At 41.4% G+C, this 16,864-nt stretch overlaps 1 protein-coding gene across 8 annotated transcripts in view; it reads left to right on the top strand.

Annotated features, from left to right (window-relative positions):
• Window positions 1-16,864, top strand: part of KCNH7 (potassium voltage-gated channel subfamily H member 7) — a 331,840-nt gene that overhangs the window by 222,556 nt on the left and 92,420 nt on the right. For 5 of the 8 annotated variants that reach the window (XM_065560716.1, XM_065560720.1, XM_008178453.4 and 2 more), the window contains 3 exons: window positions 3,751-3,771; window positions 4,291-4,314; window positions 7,323-7,537. In XM_065560716.1, the coding sequence (XP_065416788.1) occupies window positions 3,751-3,771; window positions 4,291-4,314; window positions 7,323-7,537 (260 nt within the window). The remainder of the gene's footprint in view (window positions 1-3,750; window positions 3,772-4,290; window positions 4,315-7,322; window positions 7,538-16,864) is intronic. The other 3 variants (XM_065560719.1, XM_065560717.1, XM_065560718.1) reach the window with 2 other exon arrangements.

Raw genomic sequence — 16,864 nt, 5'->3', positions numbered from 1 at the left:
TATTAATAATATGGTGTAAATATGTTAAATCAAGTTTAATGATACATTTTCTTTGGCTGTGAATGATAAAAAGTTCTTGCAAAAATATTGATATAAATTAGTCTTTGGCATTCTGTGGAGGAGCTAGATTTCACAGAATAACTACTTTACACATTTAAAATACAAAGCAAAAGAAATCTTAGTAACCTACCTGAGACATTATACAGTATATATATATATATGTGCTATGGATGTTGTACCTGATCACAGCTGCAAACCATAAGCCTGATTCTCCATTGTCTTGCACATTTATATCCAGGCCAAGTGCAAAATGGATATAAAACGGACCTCTTTTATGAAGGACTATAAGATCTACTAATGAAAAGTGCTATAGAAGAGTTATGTATTATTGTTACCATCATTCTGATTGCACTTGGCATAGATGTAAATGATGATATAAGGTGCAAGTGCAACAGCTGCCCTCTTGGCCAGCACACCAGGACCTCCAGAGATAAATGCATTATCTGCTCCAGCTTGAGCTAAAGAGCCCTGTAGGTAGGGGCTGTAACAACTCATATCCTTTGTGAATTGGCACCAAGGGGGACCTGTAGCACACTCACCAGTGGGTTACAAAGGCCGTGGAGAATCAGGTCCTGTATCTTTATACAGAACATGTGGATGTTAAATATGCTGTAGAACAGTTCCAACAGCAGGATAAGTCTCAAGATTGTAGGGAGCAATAGCAACCATCCCTGGTGCCATCTACTGGGAAACTTATTAGAAAATAGCAACTTATGCGGTAAGGATTTGTTAAATTTTTAGCCAATGAGTCTAAATCCTACTCACCTTATTCACACAAATAGGCAAGCAGGATTTGAGCCAACAAAATTTTTTCATGGCACTCAATCCAGATGTTTTAGAAGGCATGTACTATAGCTGGAGCATATAAAATCCTAAATAAAGGCAATTAATTGCAATCATACAAGGACAAATTCTGTAGTCCTAATCAAGCAAAACATCTGGCCCAAGGGAGGCACATAGCATAGGCCAATACATTTCTTTTCACTATTCTATGTGTTTCTAGATCCTTAATAATTAGTAATTTTATGCGGAAGTCCTGATTGAAATTGAAACGTAGCCTTCAGATTTAAAACATTTTTACATTTCCTCAATCTGAAAAAATATTAATGGAGCCTGTTTAAGAGGATTCTAACAGAACTAGAATAAGGTAATTTAGTTTGCTGGTAACTGCATTAATTCAGCTGGATTCAAATTTGCTTACCATAGAAGGCAAGGGTCATTGAGAGTATCAGTTATTTCATGTGATACAGCTACCTATTAATATATATGTCAAAAATATTGAAGCTGCAGTTGTCAGCTTGTTTTAAAATGCAGTTCTGTGCTGAAAAGTGTGACTCAGTAAAAATGGCAGTGTGACTTTCCAAATTCAGTTGTGTGTGTTTCATTGGTTTCCATATCAAATTTACTCTGTTTGAAAGTATGAAAGTAAAAAGCCAGGGAGAGGCTATATTATCTACCTGCCCTATGCTCCAAACGCAAGATGGGTTTTTTACACTTCAGACACCAGCACCAGTATTATAACTTCTGGGGGCAGTTTAGGCCTTCATCTACACCTGGGCAACCTTAGTGGCTTCAGATTATGCCCTCCGTAACACCTGTGCAATGTACCGAAGGCTAAAGAGATTTTGAATAGGTGTTGCTGAGATCCTAATTTAGCCTGCAGAATCTGTATTACTGTTAATGAGGCATGAGACAGAAAGAAAAATGGGCCAAGTCCTTGGGTATGGCACAGCTAAGGAGAGATGTATACTGCCTTTGTGCTCCCTAAGTCATCCCAGTTCCCAACAGCCCACTAGGAGCCAGGTGTGCCATCTGTATCCAGGGGACAAAAGCAGGTTGTGCAGAGCCAGCTCCTTTCCAGGTGCCTGCCATGGCAGTTTCCCACCCCCGTTGAGCTGATCCAAAGCCCAAGGAGGTCAGTAGAAATATTTCCATTCACTTTAATGGACTTGGATTGGGTCCTATGGGCCACATTTTAAAAAATATTTGTAGGCACCTAAAGATGTACATGGGCACCTAGACCCAGATCTATGAAGGGATTTGGGCATTGTGATGCTGAGCATTTTTAGCTATCTAGAAAATCACAAGAACAACAGAGTAATGCACAAGGCTGAGTTAGGCACCTAGGCTCCTAGTGGGATTTTCAGAACCACCTAGCTGACAAACTCCCATTGAAATCAATGGGAGTTAAGTTGGAATTCACAAGGTGCTACAACACTCCGCACCCCTGAGGAAGGTGCCAAGCTCCTGTACAATGCAAGGAGAGAATGAGGTGCCTAAGAATAGGATTCTCAAAAGCCCAAAATGCGGATCAGAGAACCGCCCAAACTAGCCACAAGGAAATGCTGAGAAGGGGGATGTGGTCTAAACCCCACCACTCAAAGTTACTTAAGTGTCTAAGTGTGGGCCAGAGGGAGGCCCATGTCTCCATTTGGGATTCAAAGTCTTGGACCCTCTCCTGGAGTTAGGCATCTAAGCCAGGTCAGCCCTTTCTCAAGAAAAGAGGAGGAGGAGGTGCTATTGCCCTCTTGCACAAAGCCCAGTGATTAGAGCAATCACCCAGGACATGGGAAACCCAAGTTCAATTCCCCTTCTGCCTGATTTGGAGCAAGGACTTGGATTTGGGTTTCCCACCTTTCAGGAGCATTCCCTAACCATTGGGCTATAGGGTAGGTCTCTCTCTCCTGTTGATGCTGTTCTAATGTGTATAAATAATTAAATATTCATTGGAGCAGGGAGCACTGGAACCTGAATCTCTCACATCCCACGTGAATGTCCTAACCAGTGGGCTAGAAGTTATAAAGGGGTGGGCGATGGTGGGGGAGGGGGAGCAGGGAAGACGAGAAGCACAAGCACAACCACCACCTCTGGCTGTTTTATGTAGATTTAGGCATGCCTGGGGCATACCTACTGTATCTGGCCCAAAAAGCAATTAGTGAATCCTGCTGGGGCTTAGGCATGAATGAGGTGCCTAGACATTTGGTGCCGTCAGGACTGAGACAGCTGTTAGTCTGTTCAGCTGCCAAAATGTAGGTGCCTTGGGAACTTTAATGGTGGAAACGTGGGTGTCTAGAGATTTTAGGCACCTGCAGGTTTAGGCAGCCGCTGAGCAGGGATTTTGTGAATGCTGGTGGTGCCTAAATGTTGGATTTAGGAGCCAAAAGAGGCAGTTGGATGCCTATGTCCCCCTTGTGAATCCCACCTATGTGCCTATCTGCATCTGTAGGTGCCTAAATCAACCTTTGCAAACCTTTGCAAACCTGGCCTTATGGTGCTTATTTAGTTAAAATTTACCATTTTGCCACTTCATGAAAGGATAGTTTTTTTCTTCAAAGTGTAGAGTTGGAGGATCAATCTCAAAATCAGCATATTGAGGGGAAAATGTATTGGAATTTTGCTACTGAGGTAAGGCATATGGTGGAGATTTTTCACTGTTGTAAATTGTCATAGGTCCATTATGGAGTTATGATAGTTTACAACAGCGGAGGATCTACCACATGAGTTTTAAAAGTTGTTGAACATAATCAATTATCAAAATCATTTCATCTTAATTGGCAGTCAAATTGATGGAAAAATCTAGTAATTCCAGTCAAATATATATTTTAACCAATATATTGTGCATTCTCTGATGTAGATTTTAGTTTTCTTCTTTTCTCTTCTCTTCTTTATTCTTATTATGCTGAAAACCAGACAATGGTCGCAATGTCAAAGGTAACGTATGAGTATAAAAGGTACCACCCAGTTCTTCAGCTGCCACACTCCTTGGCATGTTAACTTGCCTGCTGTATGAAATGTACAAATGCAACATTCTCATGCTGACCTCTGTAGGGCCAGGTGCATTACTGAAATGATCTTTGTTTTAGTTTGTTGGAGACATAATTAGTCCCTCAGCTATAGCCACTACATTAGCTACCACTCCTTGGAAGAAGTGAAGGAATGGTTAAATAATAATTATGCTTGTTCTTCTTAAATGTTTGTTAACAAAAAGAGAGGAAGAGAGATTTATCGAATTCAGCGCTGCAGTCCTTATACAGGCAAAACCGTTATTGAAGCCACTGGGAATTTTGTCTATGAAATGAGTGTAGAATTGGATCCTTAATGAACAATCAATAGTTAGGAGGCATTTCGTTGTATTTCAGTTACCATCTTACAAGTGAAGAACATTAAATAATAATCAGGACCCATGTGGCAGTCTCTTCATTTATTCCTCTTTTGTCTCCTTAAAACTAGTTTCACGCTCCTGGATGGCAGGGGGTATGGTTTCAAGCTTACTGTAGTATTCAAATGGGCATGCATGAACTTCATTGCCAATTTCACATTGAAGTAACTCTTAATCATGTACACTAGTATTCAGAAATAATTTCTATTCAGCAGAACAATGACAGGAAAAGGTGGCTGAGCTGTGCCGTTTAAATGCCATTTGGATTTAATTCCATAGCTCCTTCTTCTGCTTCTGGAAAACACTTCTTGCACAATGCATCAGAAAACTGAATTCTGCAAGAGAAAACAGAAAACTACAATAGTTGTAGCTAAATTTGGGAACTGTTTGGTTCATGATTTCATGCATGCTGCAAAAGTGTGTGTACCTGGTAAAATGTCTCCTTACTAAACTGCATGCAGTGCATGAGCGAAATTCTGTAAGCAATTCATCACCAGTGGACTATGAAGTCACTACATTTGCTTCTTGTGTATGTCAGCAGAGTTTTAAATATAGTGCAATGTCTTTTTTCTGTAAAACAAGTTTTGTAAGTGAATTTCTTGCTGGTGAAAGATTATGGATTGACATCACAGGAGAGTGAAGTCCTCAATTAATCTACAGAACAGGTACAGCCCAAGCAGTGGCAGTGCAACACTGCCCCACCAACGTGCCTCACATCTGATCTAGAGGGATTTCTTTTGGGGAAAAGGGAGGCATATTTCATTCTCCATGTTTATTCAATCCCTGGCCTCTCTGCTGAAACTGTCAACAAGGGGCCAATTAGTGTCAGTTGTGGTGGTATTTTGTTTTTTTCTTTTGTTTTTTCCTCTCCCTGGTACAGACATCTGTCTACTAGGAAATGAATACAGAGCAGCTCACAGTTGGGAGTAATTTTCAGTCATTGTAAGCCAGACATTTGGGATTAACCCACTAATGTCCTTTAATGAAGTAACGTTATTAACTCATTGTCAATAAGATATTTTAAACCTTGGAATAACTTTTTTGAAGCCAAAGGATAAAAAGCAAGGTTTTAGTCTTGTGTGCTGTAATACTAATACTATAGAAAGGGAATCACTAAATCTCTAGTTTCAGAGTGGTAGCTGTGTTAGTCTGTATCAGCAAATCTCTAGTGAATCACTAGTCAAACAAATAAAGCCATTTCTTAGAGAGGGGTAATTAATTTGATCTCTAAACTTCCTTACAGTCCTCCAGTCCCATTCCCCTCTTTAAAAAGATTACTCTGTACCAAGCACATTTTTTGGCTCCCAGACCAATGTTATAAGATGAGCGTAGAGTAATGATCAGCTATATAGATTCAAATGCCTCTGTGCAGTATTGGAAAGAGCTACCTTTAATGGACATCCATTTCATGAAGCATTTGAGTTGTCATTGTTATTGAACAACTATCATGAATCTTATTAAAATAACACAAGACTCTGAAATATATATGGAATATGATAAGAAGTCCTATTTCTCCCAATAATTTGTTGAGAATGATAACTGTAACAATACTTCTTGAAAATTAGCGCACCATATAAGAGGTTTTTCAGGAATATTCCATAATATTCACATGAGTCAAATCCTAAACCCCTTATTCAGCTGAAGTCAATAGGAGCTTTGTCTAAATAATGTCTGAGTAAAAATGCAATAAAGATCTTGGGTTTTGGTCCGTTGTTGGGTGCCTAAAAAAACAAAATGTAGACCAGATGTTAATGAATACTTCAATTCAAAGAACAGTTCTAAAATTCTTTTAGTAGTTTTACATATGGTTTATTGGCTCAAATCCATCCCAGGTATATTTCTATTTGCTCTAGTAGAATTGTATCATGGATGAATTTAACTCACTGTATATATTTAAAAATATTCGTTAGAACCAGTTATGAATCTAATTTTATTTAGAATCTCTATACACTGGAACATTGCCATCTGAGACTGGAGCACTACCAAAGCGGATCAGATTATAACATTGGTTAAATGACCATAAGACAAATTACATGAGTAAAGCACAGTCTGTCGAGAATGCAGTAATAGTAAATTGGTCCTCTATGGAGTAGACTTCAATAAACAACATGAGAATGAGATTACTGATTGAAAACTGTTTGGTACCATTTTCTCTCTATTATAGTCCTGGTCACATGAATGAAAAAAAGAGATTTAGAATCTATGTGCAAATAAAGACACAGCAGGCATTAAGTACCAGGGTATCACAATAGATACATCATGCTAAGGGACCTAGATGTCATAGCTGATTAATTAAACCAAGGGAATGAAGAGAGACACAGGTTATAAAATACCTTAATGAGGTAGATAAATACTTGTTTTTAGTAAAATCACTTCAACTTTTTGCATTTAAAATTACTAACGTTTCTCCATCTCCACTGTAATTATTTTGCAGATGGATGTCAAATAATTTTAAACCATATCTGCACTCAGTTATCTAAATCAGACTGTTATCTAAAATACCTGAAATGATTTAATCAGCAGGATTTGAAGAAAGGGCAAATATTCAAATAATATTACTCAATTTACCAAAATATGCTCAGCTTTTATAATTTATGATTTTACAGACATAAGCAACACAGGTGTGTTTAACCAGCAATAGTAAAATAACCTTGTGACTTGGCCATTAAGTGAGTCACAAGACTGAAGACTAAAACTCTTGAGCACCCAGGCAGAACAGCCATTCCTGTACAAAATCAGTTCCTGTGCCCTTCTTTCACTTTTATATGTAAAGTAAGGACATTATATTTCCAATCTATAGTGTGACTGGTTCAGAATTTTTAGGGACATATGTACACAGCATCCATTGACATGGTTTATCCATAGACTTCATGTACAGTACTGGAGGCTGTGGACAAAGGGAATTATGTATGCACATTCAAGAGCAAATTTGTCCCTTATTGGCCAGTAAAAGTCCTCTTTTTATACAGACTTTTTTATTATAAACAAATTTTAGATTAACTATTTTAGGTACATATTTCTGTGGTTCATCAGTTAAACATCATGGACAACGTCTTTAGTTCTCTCCATTTGTCAAATATTAAGTATGCTTTCCAATTTTTAGGGCCTTTCAATCATATCAAGTCAAGTCTATTGGGATCCACATCGGATTCGAACCTCAACAAATATAGCACCATCAACAAAATTCCACAGCTCACTCTGAACTTTTCAGATATCAAAAATGACAAAAAGTCTTCATCGCCTCCTTCTTCGGAGAAAACAATTATTGCACCCAAGGTGAAAGATCGAACGCACAATGTAACAGAGAAGGTTACCCAGGTAGGATCTGGTTTACAATCCAATACTTTTTGTTCTCTGAATTCCTAGTCTATGTTTTAATTCTATTAAATTCATTTTTCACATTGTTTATTCTGAAACCTTGTTCATCCTGAATGATTTGGATGTTTCCAAAACATTTTAAATTATTGAGGTTTGTGCTTTCTAGTTCAATTATTATCGATGCCAGCTGTAAAAGGTGTGGTTTTGTTGATATTGCTAAGCTTCTCCTAAAATGCCCTATTATACTCCAAAGTGGTGTAAATAGTAAAAAACTTTTACTATTCAGTGATGATGGGACGGTAGTCTGTTATTTATAGTGTTTGGGCATTTACTTTATTGCAGCTCAGTGTCCACAGTGACTCTACATCAGTGATTGCTGGCATTGCCTGCTCAATCAATATGTGACTTATTTTGTGTAGCTTCTCATTATGTATTCCTTTTCCTCAACCAACATTCTGAACTGTTGGCCACTGCAAAATACAATGTAGCAGTAAATGTTATGTGATTATGCTACTGCTATTGGTAGCATAATGATGCCCACTAATTTATGTTCCAGTTTCTTATTTTTTCATATTACCTTTCTTTGTGGGTCACTTTTTCACACACACATACAAAAACAGCTGTCAAAATCAGATATGAAGGCCCTTGGACTTAATTTTTACAATTTTGATGAAAGCAGACATTGTCTCTGTTGTCCACTGCTTTTCAAAACAGGGTTTCCGTATGCATACATACAAATATATGTTGGCACCTTCTCTCTGTTAGCATCTGTGTATGCCTGTGATAACTTCTGCCAGCACTGGGGATGTGATGTGTAATTTAAGCCAAGTTGAGCACTCTGAAAATTTGGCCCATTTTGAAGGACATTTGTTTTAATCTGCTGAAATATGTACACAAAGCAAATCTGGCTGGTGTAAGATGAACCATACTCTAACAGCAATGTGTACACTAAACTGAAAGTCTAGAAAATTGTAGCATAAACATTAATGGCTTTTATACCATAGCCTTTTATATGTGGAGGAGCACAATCTCAGGAGTGGGACTGGAGAGCTTTTGCCTGGAGTGGACACCATCTCACCAGAACAGGATAAATATGATTGATCCTTTGGTGTACATGCTCTTTCTGTGCAGAGTGGGGATTGGCCCATGATCTGGGGGAAGGAGTAGGAGATCAGGAACAAGCAGTCCCTGTGTTCCCTACAATCAGGAAGTACAGGAACTGTTACTGTGAGAGTTTCTTTTGTCCCTGACGCCTGTGCCTGAGCACAGGCGCTGGTCACAATTTGTCCCTAACAAACTGATCTGCATGCTGATAGTGTGGGTGAGTCAGGGTGTGTATGTATAAAATACACAGTAAAGTAAAGGGGGGGAGAGAGAGAGAGACTATATACACAAAATTCACACTTTGTGTATTAAGGAAAGTATAGTGCAAGAACAGGCTCTGATTAAGTATTGTCTGTTCTGTGAAAGTATCTGACGTATAAGATTGTGCTGTAAATGGTTGTTATGGAGTTATCTGAACTTAATTTATTGCACACAGGAAGACACTGAAGAGTCCAAATACAGAGACTACAGAGGCTGGAAAGGTCTTCATCCATTATTCAATATGATCTATATCCAGTTTGTCACTATAGGATGCATTGCTCTCTTGCCAGACTGATGAACAGAGTAGAATATAGATAAATGGAATATGTTTTCATTTTTTAAGCCCCCAGAAGCAGATAATGGGAACACCAGTAAATTTTCATTGCACACTTAGGAAATCAGCCTACTTTTAGTGGACAGTGCTAGTTAATGGCCACAAGAACATCAGCTGTTATACTGGTTACTGGCTGGATTGAAGGCTAGAGCCCCAGGAGTTAAGAAACCAGTGATAGATGAAACTCTAGGAGCCCGAAAGGTCAATATGGATCAGCATGCAAAAGTTGGGGTGTTTATTTAAAGCTTACCAGAGCTGCTTCAATCTGTAAATATCACAAGACTTTGCTTTCTTGTGAGTTTCTCTGTGCTTGCTGCCATCATATGGACAGGAAAACTGCTAGAACAGCCTTTCTTTTAGCATTTCAGTGACTCATAATTCCAGTCCCAACTAAAACAGCAAGTGCAGTAGTGTGAGAACACGTAAAAATCGAGTTGAGCTCAATTTTAGCTTAGGGTAGAAGTCCTGATTCATTCTTGTTTTATACCCTATCCACTTCAATTATCTAGAGTTCCAACCATCGAAAAGTAACATTTTTTTCTTGGCCTCCTTTTTATATTCTAGGCCTACTGAGTTCCACTGATTTCTAGAGAAGTATTATCAAAAATTTTTGTGGGGTCTGACCATAACAGGAGACACACAGATACAGCTGGCATGCACCACTTTGAAAATAGACCACTTTTGAATTTTGTAGGGTATAATAAATTATTGTATTTGTTTGGAGGAACAATCAGCCTCTTGCATGAAAAGACTGACAGTCATATCTCCAGTGACCTAATGAGGTTATTCTCCTGTATACAGGGTTACAGTCATAAGGAACATGAGTGGAGTATAAAACCAGGAAAAATTCTCACAAAACATAATGATCCATTAGATTTCAAGCTTTAATGTTTATAGTCTACCAAAAGAGATCAGATTCAGCCTCTGCTGGTTCAAAGGTAGAAGTTGCACTGATCTTTGCCAATGGGAGTTGCTGCACCTAAGGGTAGGTCTACACTACCCGGTAGTTCGGCGGCAAGCAAATCGAACTTCTGGGTTCGACTTATCGCGTCTTGTCTGGACGAGATAAGTCGAACCCGGAAGTGCTCGCCGTCGACTGCAGTACTCCAGCTCGGCGAGAGGAGTACCGCGAAGTCTATGGGGGAGCCTACCTGCCGCGTCTGGACCGAGGTAAGTTCGAACTAAGGTACTTCGAACTTCAGCTACGTTATTCACGTAGCTGAAGTTGTGTACCTTAGTTCGAATTGGGGGGTTAGTGTAGACCAGGCCTAAGAAGATTCTGCCCCAGTGAGCAGGGATGCTGTTACAACACCATTCTCTGGGGGAATGGACAGTTCCATCAGAGGATGGCAATTTAAATTCTCTCAGAGGCTCCATAGGAGGGCCACTAGTGGAGTCTAACGTGAGAATGGCTTGTGAATCCATGTGCCCAGGCTGCCATAGTCACGTCATCTTTGAAGGCAGCACAGCCCCCTTTTGTGTCTGTAATGTATCTCTCAGTGCCTTTGGAGCTCTATGCTATTAGAAATAATCCTGTCTCATACAGAATCTCTACCTGTTCTGCACAGGCATAAAATGGTCTTCTTAATTCTAACCTAGCCTGACATTTCATACAGTAGTGGCCCTTAAAATTTGCCAGTTGTCTTAGAAAGTTAAGTAGGATTTTTCAGTTTGATAACCCTCATGTTTGCAGCTTTCAAGGCATTTTCTGTAGTAAACACTGAGAAGGACAAGTGAAATCTGCAGATACTTAGACCCCGCTGTTTATATACTGTGTCCTAAGTAAAACCAGGAGGATTTTAAAGAGCTATCACGCCACCACAACATATTGTACAATCTATGGCATAACATAGAATCATAGAATATCAGAGTTGGAAGGGACCTCAAGAGGTCATCTAGTCCAACCCCCTGCTCAAGCAGGACCAATTCCCAGCTAAATCATCCCAGCCAGGGCTTTGTCAAGCCGGGCCTTAAAAACCTCCAAGGAAGGAGACTCCACCACCTCCCTAGGTAACGCATTCCAGTGTTTCACCACCCTCCTAGTGAAATAGTTTTTCCTGATATCCAACCTGGACTTCCCCCACCGCAACTTGAGACCATTGCTCCTTGTTCTGTCATCTGCCACCACTGAGAACAGCCGAGCTCCATCCTCTTTGGAACCCCCCTTCAGGTAGTTGAAGGCTGCTATCAAATCCCCCCTCATTCTTCTCTTCTGGAGACTAAACAATCCCAGTTCTCTCAGCCTCTCCTCATAAGTCATATGCTCCAGACCCCTAATCATTTTTGTTGCCCTCCGCTGGACTCTTTCCAATTTTTCCACATCCTTCTTGTAGTGTGGGGCCCAAAACTGGACACAGTATTCCAGATGAGGCCTCACCAATGTCGAATAAAGGGGAACGATCACGTTCCTCGATCTGCTGGCAATGCCCCTACTTATACAGCCCAAAATGCCGTTAGCCTTCTTGGCAACAAGAGCACACTGTTGACTCATATCCAGCTTCTCGTCCACTGTGACCCCTAGGTCCTTTTCAGCAGAACTGCTACCTAGCCATTCGGTCCCTAGTCTGTAGCAGTGCATGGGATTCTTCCGTCCTAAGTGCAGGACTCTGCACTTGTCCTTGTTGAACCTCATCAGGTTTTTTTCTGCCCAATCCTCTAATTTGTCTAGGTCCCTCTGTATCCGATCCCTACCCTCTAGTGTATCTACCACGCCTCCAAGTTTAGTGTCATCTGCAAACTTGCTGAGAGTGCAGTCCACACCATCCTCCAGATCATTAATAAAGATATTAAACAAAACCGGCCCCAGGACCGACCCTTGGGGCACTCCACTTGAAACCGGCTGCCAACTAGACATGGAGCCATTGATCACTACCCGTTGAGCCCGACGATCTAGCCAGCTTTCTATCCACCTTACAGTCCATTCATCCAGCCCATACTTCTTTAACTTGGTGGCAAGAATACTGTGGGAGACAGTATCAAAAGCTTTGCTAAAGTCAAGAAATAACACATCCACTGCTTTCCCCTCATCCACAGAGCCAGTTATCTCATCATAGAAGGCAATTAGGTTAGTCAGGCACGACTTCCCCTTCGTGAATCCATGCTGACTGTTCCTGATCACTTTCCTTTCCTCTAAATGTTTCATAATTGATTCCTTGAGGACCTGCTCCATAATTTTTCCAGGGATTGAGGTGAGGCTGACTGGCCTGTAGTTCCCCGGATCCTCCTTCTTCCCTTTTTTAAAGATGGGCACTACATTAGCCTTTTTCCAGTCATCTGGGACCTCCCCCGATCGCCATGAGTTTTCAAAAATAATGGCTAATGGCTCTGCAATCTCACCCGCCAACTCCTTTAGCACCCTCGGATGCAGCGCATCCGGCCCCATGGACTTGTGCACGTCCAGTTTTTCTAAATAGTCCCGAACCACTTCTTTCTCCACAGAGGGCTGGTCACCTTCTCCCCATGCTGTACTGCCCAGTGCAGCAATCTGGGAGCTGACTTTGTGCGTGAAGACAGAGGCAAAAAAATCATTGAGTACATTAGCTTTTTCCACATCCTCGGTCACTAGGTTGCCTCCCTCATTCAGTAAGGGGCCCACACTTTCCTTGATTTTCTTCTTGTTGCTAACATACCTGAAGAAACCCTTCTTGTTACTCTTAACATCTCTTGCTAACTGCAACTCCAAGTGTGATTTGGCCTTCCTGATTTCACTCCTGCACGCCTGAGCAATATTTTTATACTCCTCCCTGGTCATTTGTCCAATCTTCCACTTCTTATAAGCCTCTTTTTTGCGTTTAAGATCAGCAAGGATTTCACTGTTTAGCCAAGCTGGTCGCCTGCCATATTTACTATTCTTTCTACACATCGGGATGGTTTGTTCCTGCAACCTCAATAAGGATTCTTTAAAATACAGCCAGCTCTCCTGGACCCCTTTGCCCTTCATGTTATTCTCCCAGGGGATCCTGCCCATCTGTTCCCTGAGGGAGTCAAAGTCTGCTTTTCTGAAGTCCAGGGTCCATATTCTGCTGCTCTCCTTTCTTCCTTGTGTCAGGATCCTGAACTCGACCATCTCATGGTCACTGCCTCCCAGGTTCCCATCCACTTTTGCTTCCCCTACTAGTTCTTCCCTGTTTGTGAGCAGCAGGTCAAGAAAAGCTTTGCCCCTAGTTGGTTCCTCCAGCACTTGCACCAGGAAATTGTCCCCTACGCTTTCCAAAAATTTCCTGGATTGCCTGTGCACCGCTGTATTGCTCTCCCAGCAGATATCAGGGTGATTAAAGTCTCCCATGAGAACCAGGGCCTGCGATCTAGCAACTTCTGCTAGTTGCCAGAAGAAAGCCTCGTCCACCTCATCCCCCTGGTCTGGTGGTCTATAGCAGACTCCAACCACGACATCACCCTTGTTGCTCCCACTTCTCAACTTTATCCAGAGACACTCAGGTTTTTCTGCAGTATCATACCGGAGCTCTGAGCAGTCATACTCCTCTCTTACATACAATGCAACTCCCCCACCTTTTCTGCCCTGCCTGTCCTTCCTGAACAGTTTATATCCATCCATGACAGTACTCCAGTCATGTGAGTTATCCCACCAAGTCTCTGTTATTCCAATCACATCATAGTTCCCTGACTGTGCCAGGACTTCCAGTTCTCCCTGCTTGTTTCCCAGGCTTCTTGCATTTGTGTATAGGCACTTAAGATAACTCAATGATCGTCCCTCTTTCTCAGCATGAGACAGGAGTCTTCTCCTCTTGCGCTCTCCTGCTTGTGCTTCCTCCCAGGATCCCATTTCCCCACTTACCTCAGGGCTTTGGTCTCCTTCCCCCGGTGAACCTAGTTTAAAGCCCTCCTCACTAGGTTAGCCAGCCTGCTGGCGAAGATGCTCTTCCCTCTCTTCGTTAGGTGGAGCCCGTCTCTGCCTAGCACTCCTTCTTCTTGGAACACCATCCCATGGTCGAAGAATCCAAAGCCTTCTCTCCGACACCACCTGCGTAGCCATTCGTTGACTTCCACGATTCGACGGTCTCTACCCCGGCCTTTTCCTTGCACAGGGAGGATGGACGAGAACACCACTTGCGCCTCAAACTCCTTTATCCTTCTTCCCAGAGCCACGTAGTCTGCAGTGATCCGTTCAAGGTCATTCTTGGCAGTATCATTGGTGCCCACGTGGAGAAGCAGGAAGGGGTAGCGATCCGAGGGCTTGATGAGTCTCGGCAGTCTCTCCGTCACATCGTGTATCCTAGCTCCTGGCAAGCAGCAGACCTCTCGGTTTTCCCGGTCAGGGCGGCAGATAGATGACTCAGTCCCCCTGAGGAGGGAGTCCCCGACCACCACCACCCTCCTCCTCCTTTTGGGAGTGGTGGTCGTGGAACCCGCATCCCTAGGACAGTGCATCTTTTGCCTTCCATTCGGTGGAGTCTCCTTCTGCTCCCTTCCCTCAGATGGGCCATCTAGTCCACTCTCCGCATTAGCACCTGTAGAGAGAACATGGAAACGATTGCTTACCTGTATCTCCATTGCTGGTGCATGGACGCTCCTCTTTCTTCTTCTGGAGGTCACATGCTGCCAAACCTCCTCACAATCCTTCTGTCCCTGCTGTGCCTGCTCTGAATCTTCAGAACATTGTGGCCGTAGAAGCATCTCCTGACGTCTGTCCAGGAAATCTTCATTTTCCCTTATGCAACGCATAACAATCCATGAAGAAAAGTTTTCTTCAAATTCTATTGCACATTTGCCCTGACAGAATGCCATTCAATGTTATGTGAAGGCTTTCCAGTTTATCTGGATTCCAATCAAATTTCCAGTTAATCAGTAAGTATTAACACAATTTATAGGTCACACATCATTTCTTCACAAAACCACTCAGTCCAAGTGAAAACATGACCAGACACTTCATATCAGTTTACAGTAGAGATAACAGCTGGTTTTAGCTTCAAAGAAAATTCTTTCCCTTCCTTTTAATATGTATTAAAAGTAACCACTTCATTGTGAGAAGTCCATAGCACCTGCTGTGAGATCAATGAAATAGGGCATACCTCATATATTCAGCAGGCATGTTTGACCTGAATATACTTGGTACGTTCAACAGCAGTCAAAGAGGCAACATGAAATAGAAATCAGTTGTGACTTTAGCCCAGTTAATCAATCTCAAGAACCTTTTAGAGATAATCCTAAGTAAGCCTCCCTCCTTCTGGTCCTCATGCAATGCCTTACCAGAGCTGTAGTCCTTGCTTCCTTGTGAGTACAAGGAATGCTCTCTGCGTGCCAGGAAAGCTGGCTAGCTGGAAGGGTTCTCCCAACACATTCGCTTAAGGGGTGCAGCAATGTCCATGCGCCTGATGCCTATTGATGGAGTGCCAGTGGCATTGAGCTCCCTACATGCACAATGTGTCATCGAGTTCCTGTTGAGAGCTCTGCACTTACTCCACTGCCTAATAGGCAAGACTAATGTCTAAGGGCCAGATTTTCAAAGGCATTTAGGTATCTACGATGTAGATAGGTGCCTGGTGGGATTTTCAAATGCACCTAGACCTGCATCTTTAGGCACCCAAATACCTTTGAAAATCTGACCCTACTAAATTTAGGGAAATTATATAAGGCCTGGCCCAATGGCTATGGAAGGCAATGGAAGTCTTTCTATTGACATCAATAATAACAGCTACTATTATTATTTGTATTGCCCCAGTGCCTAGAGACCAGCCAGGCTAAGTCCACAATGTGCTACTTGGCCAATAGCAGATAGCTGAAGATGAGAAGAACTGTTTATAAGCCTGCATGGAAATATTAATGGCATAAGGAGCATGTAATGTAATTTAGCCTTCTACTTTCCATAGATCTGATTTATTCTTACTGCCTCTTTATACTGCTGCCATGCCAGACAGTTTCCATACTCCTCTGCCCCTTGACAGAAATATGAAATAACACACTGTCCGTCCTACTGGAGAAATAGAGATACAAGTTGTATTAGTTCTATCTTAAAATCAGTTGGTGCCTAAAATGTAATTGGATTCTTATCTTTCCCATAGTTCCCTTTAGATAGTTAACTTGTGCCTTCAACCATTGCACTTTCTTCATTGGTCAGTCGTGAAGGATTTTATCTCTTCTGGATCCATTTTCATATATTTTAAATTATTCAAGTTAGTTTTACAGAGAAATCTTTTTACATCTAATATAGCAAAAAGTCAAGTTTCATTAAAAAGCCTAGGTTTTATAAGTTATGCAAGCATAAGTCAAGCTCAATTGTCTTTTTCTAAACTCTGATGGGCTAAATTAGTGCCAAAATGCACAATTTCTATCTGCTAATGAGTCTATGTTATGGGCAGATTTTTTTTAAATCTACATTTATTCCCCAAATAATTTAGACATTATGAAAGCTCCAACAGAAATGTCTCAGATCGGCTTGACCTGCTGAGAACATTAATTCTCCCTAAATTTAAAATTAAATTTGAAATGCTCTGAAAAATGCTTCATGGAACACTTCCAATTTAATTTGACATAATCTTATGTCTCTATTAACTTTGTGTCTTTCTAAAAGACTAATACAGAACCACATCGGAAATATACCATTTACTGTAATGAGAGAAAAATCTAGTAGCAGAAAGATATTCCTTCCTGCCTTATTACCATCACTTCCC

The sequence above is a fragment of the Chrysemys picta genome, chromosome 11, assembly GCF_011386835.1.
Source record: "Chrysemys picta bellii isolate R12L10 chromosome 11, ASM1138683v2, whole genome shotgun sequence".
NCBI classification, from domain to species: Eukaryota; Metazoa; Chordata; order Testudines; family Emydidae; genus Chrysemys; species Chrysemys picta.
This window is presented reverse-complemented; position numbering and strand designations above follow the sequence as displayed.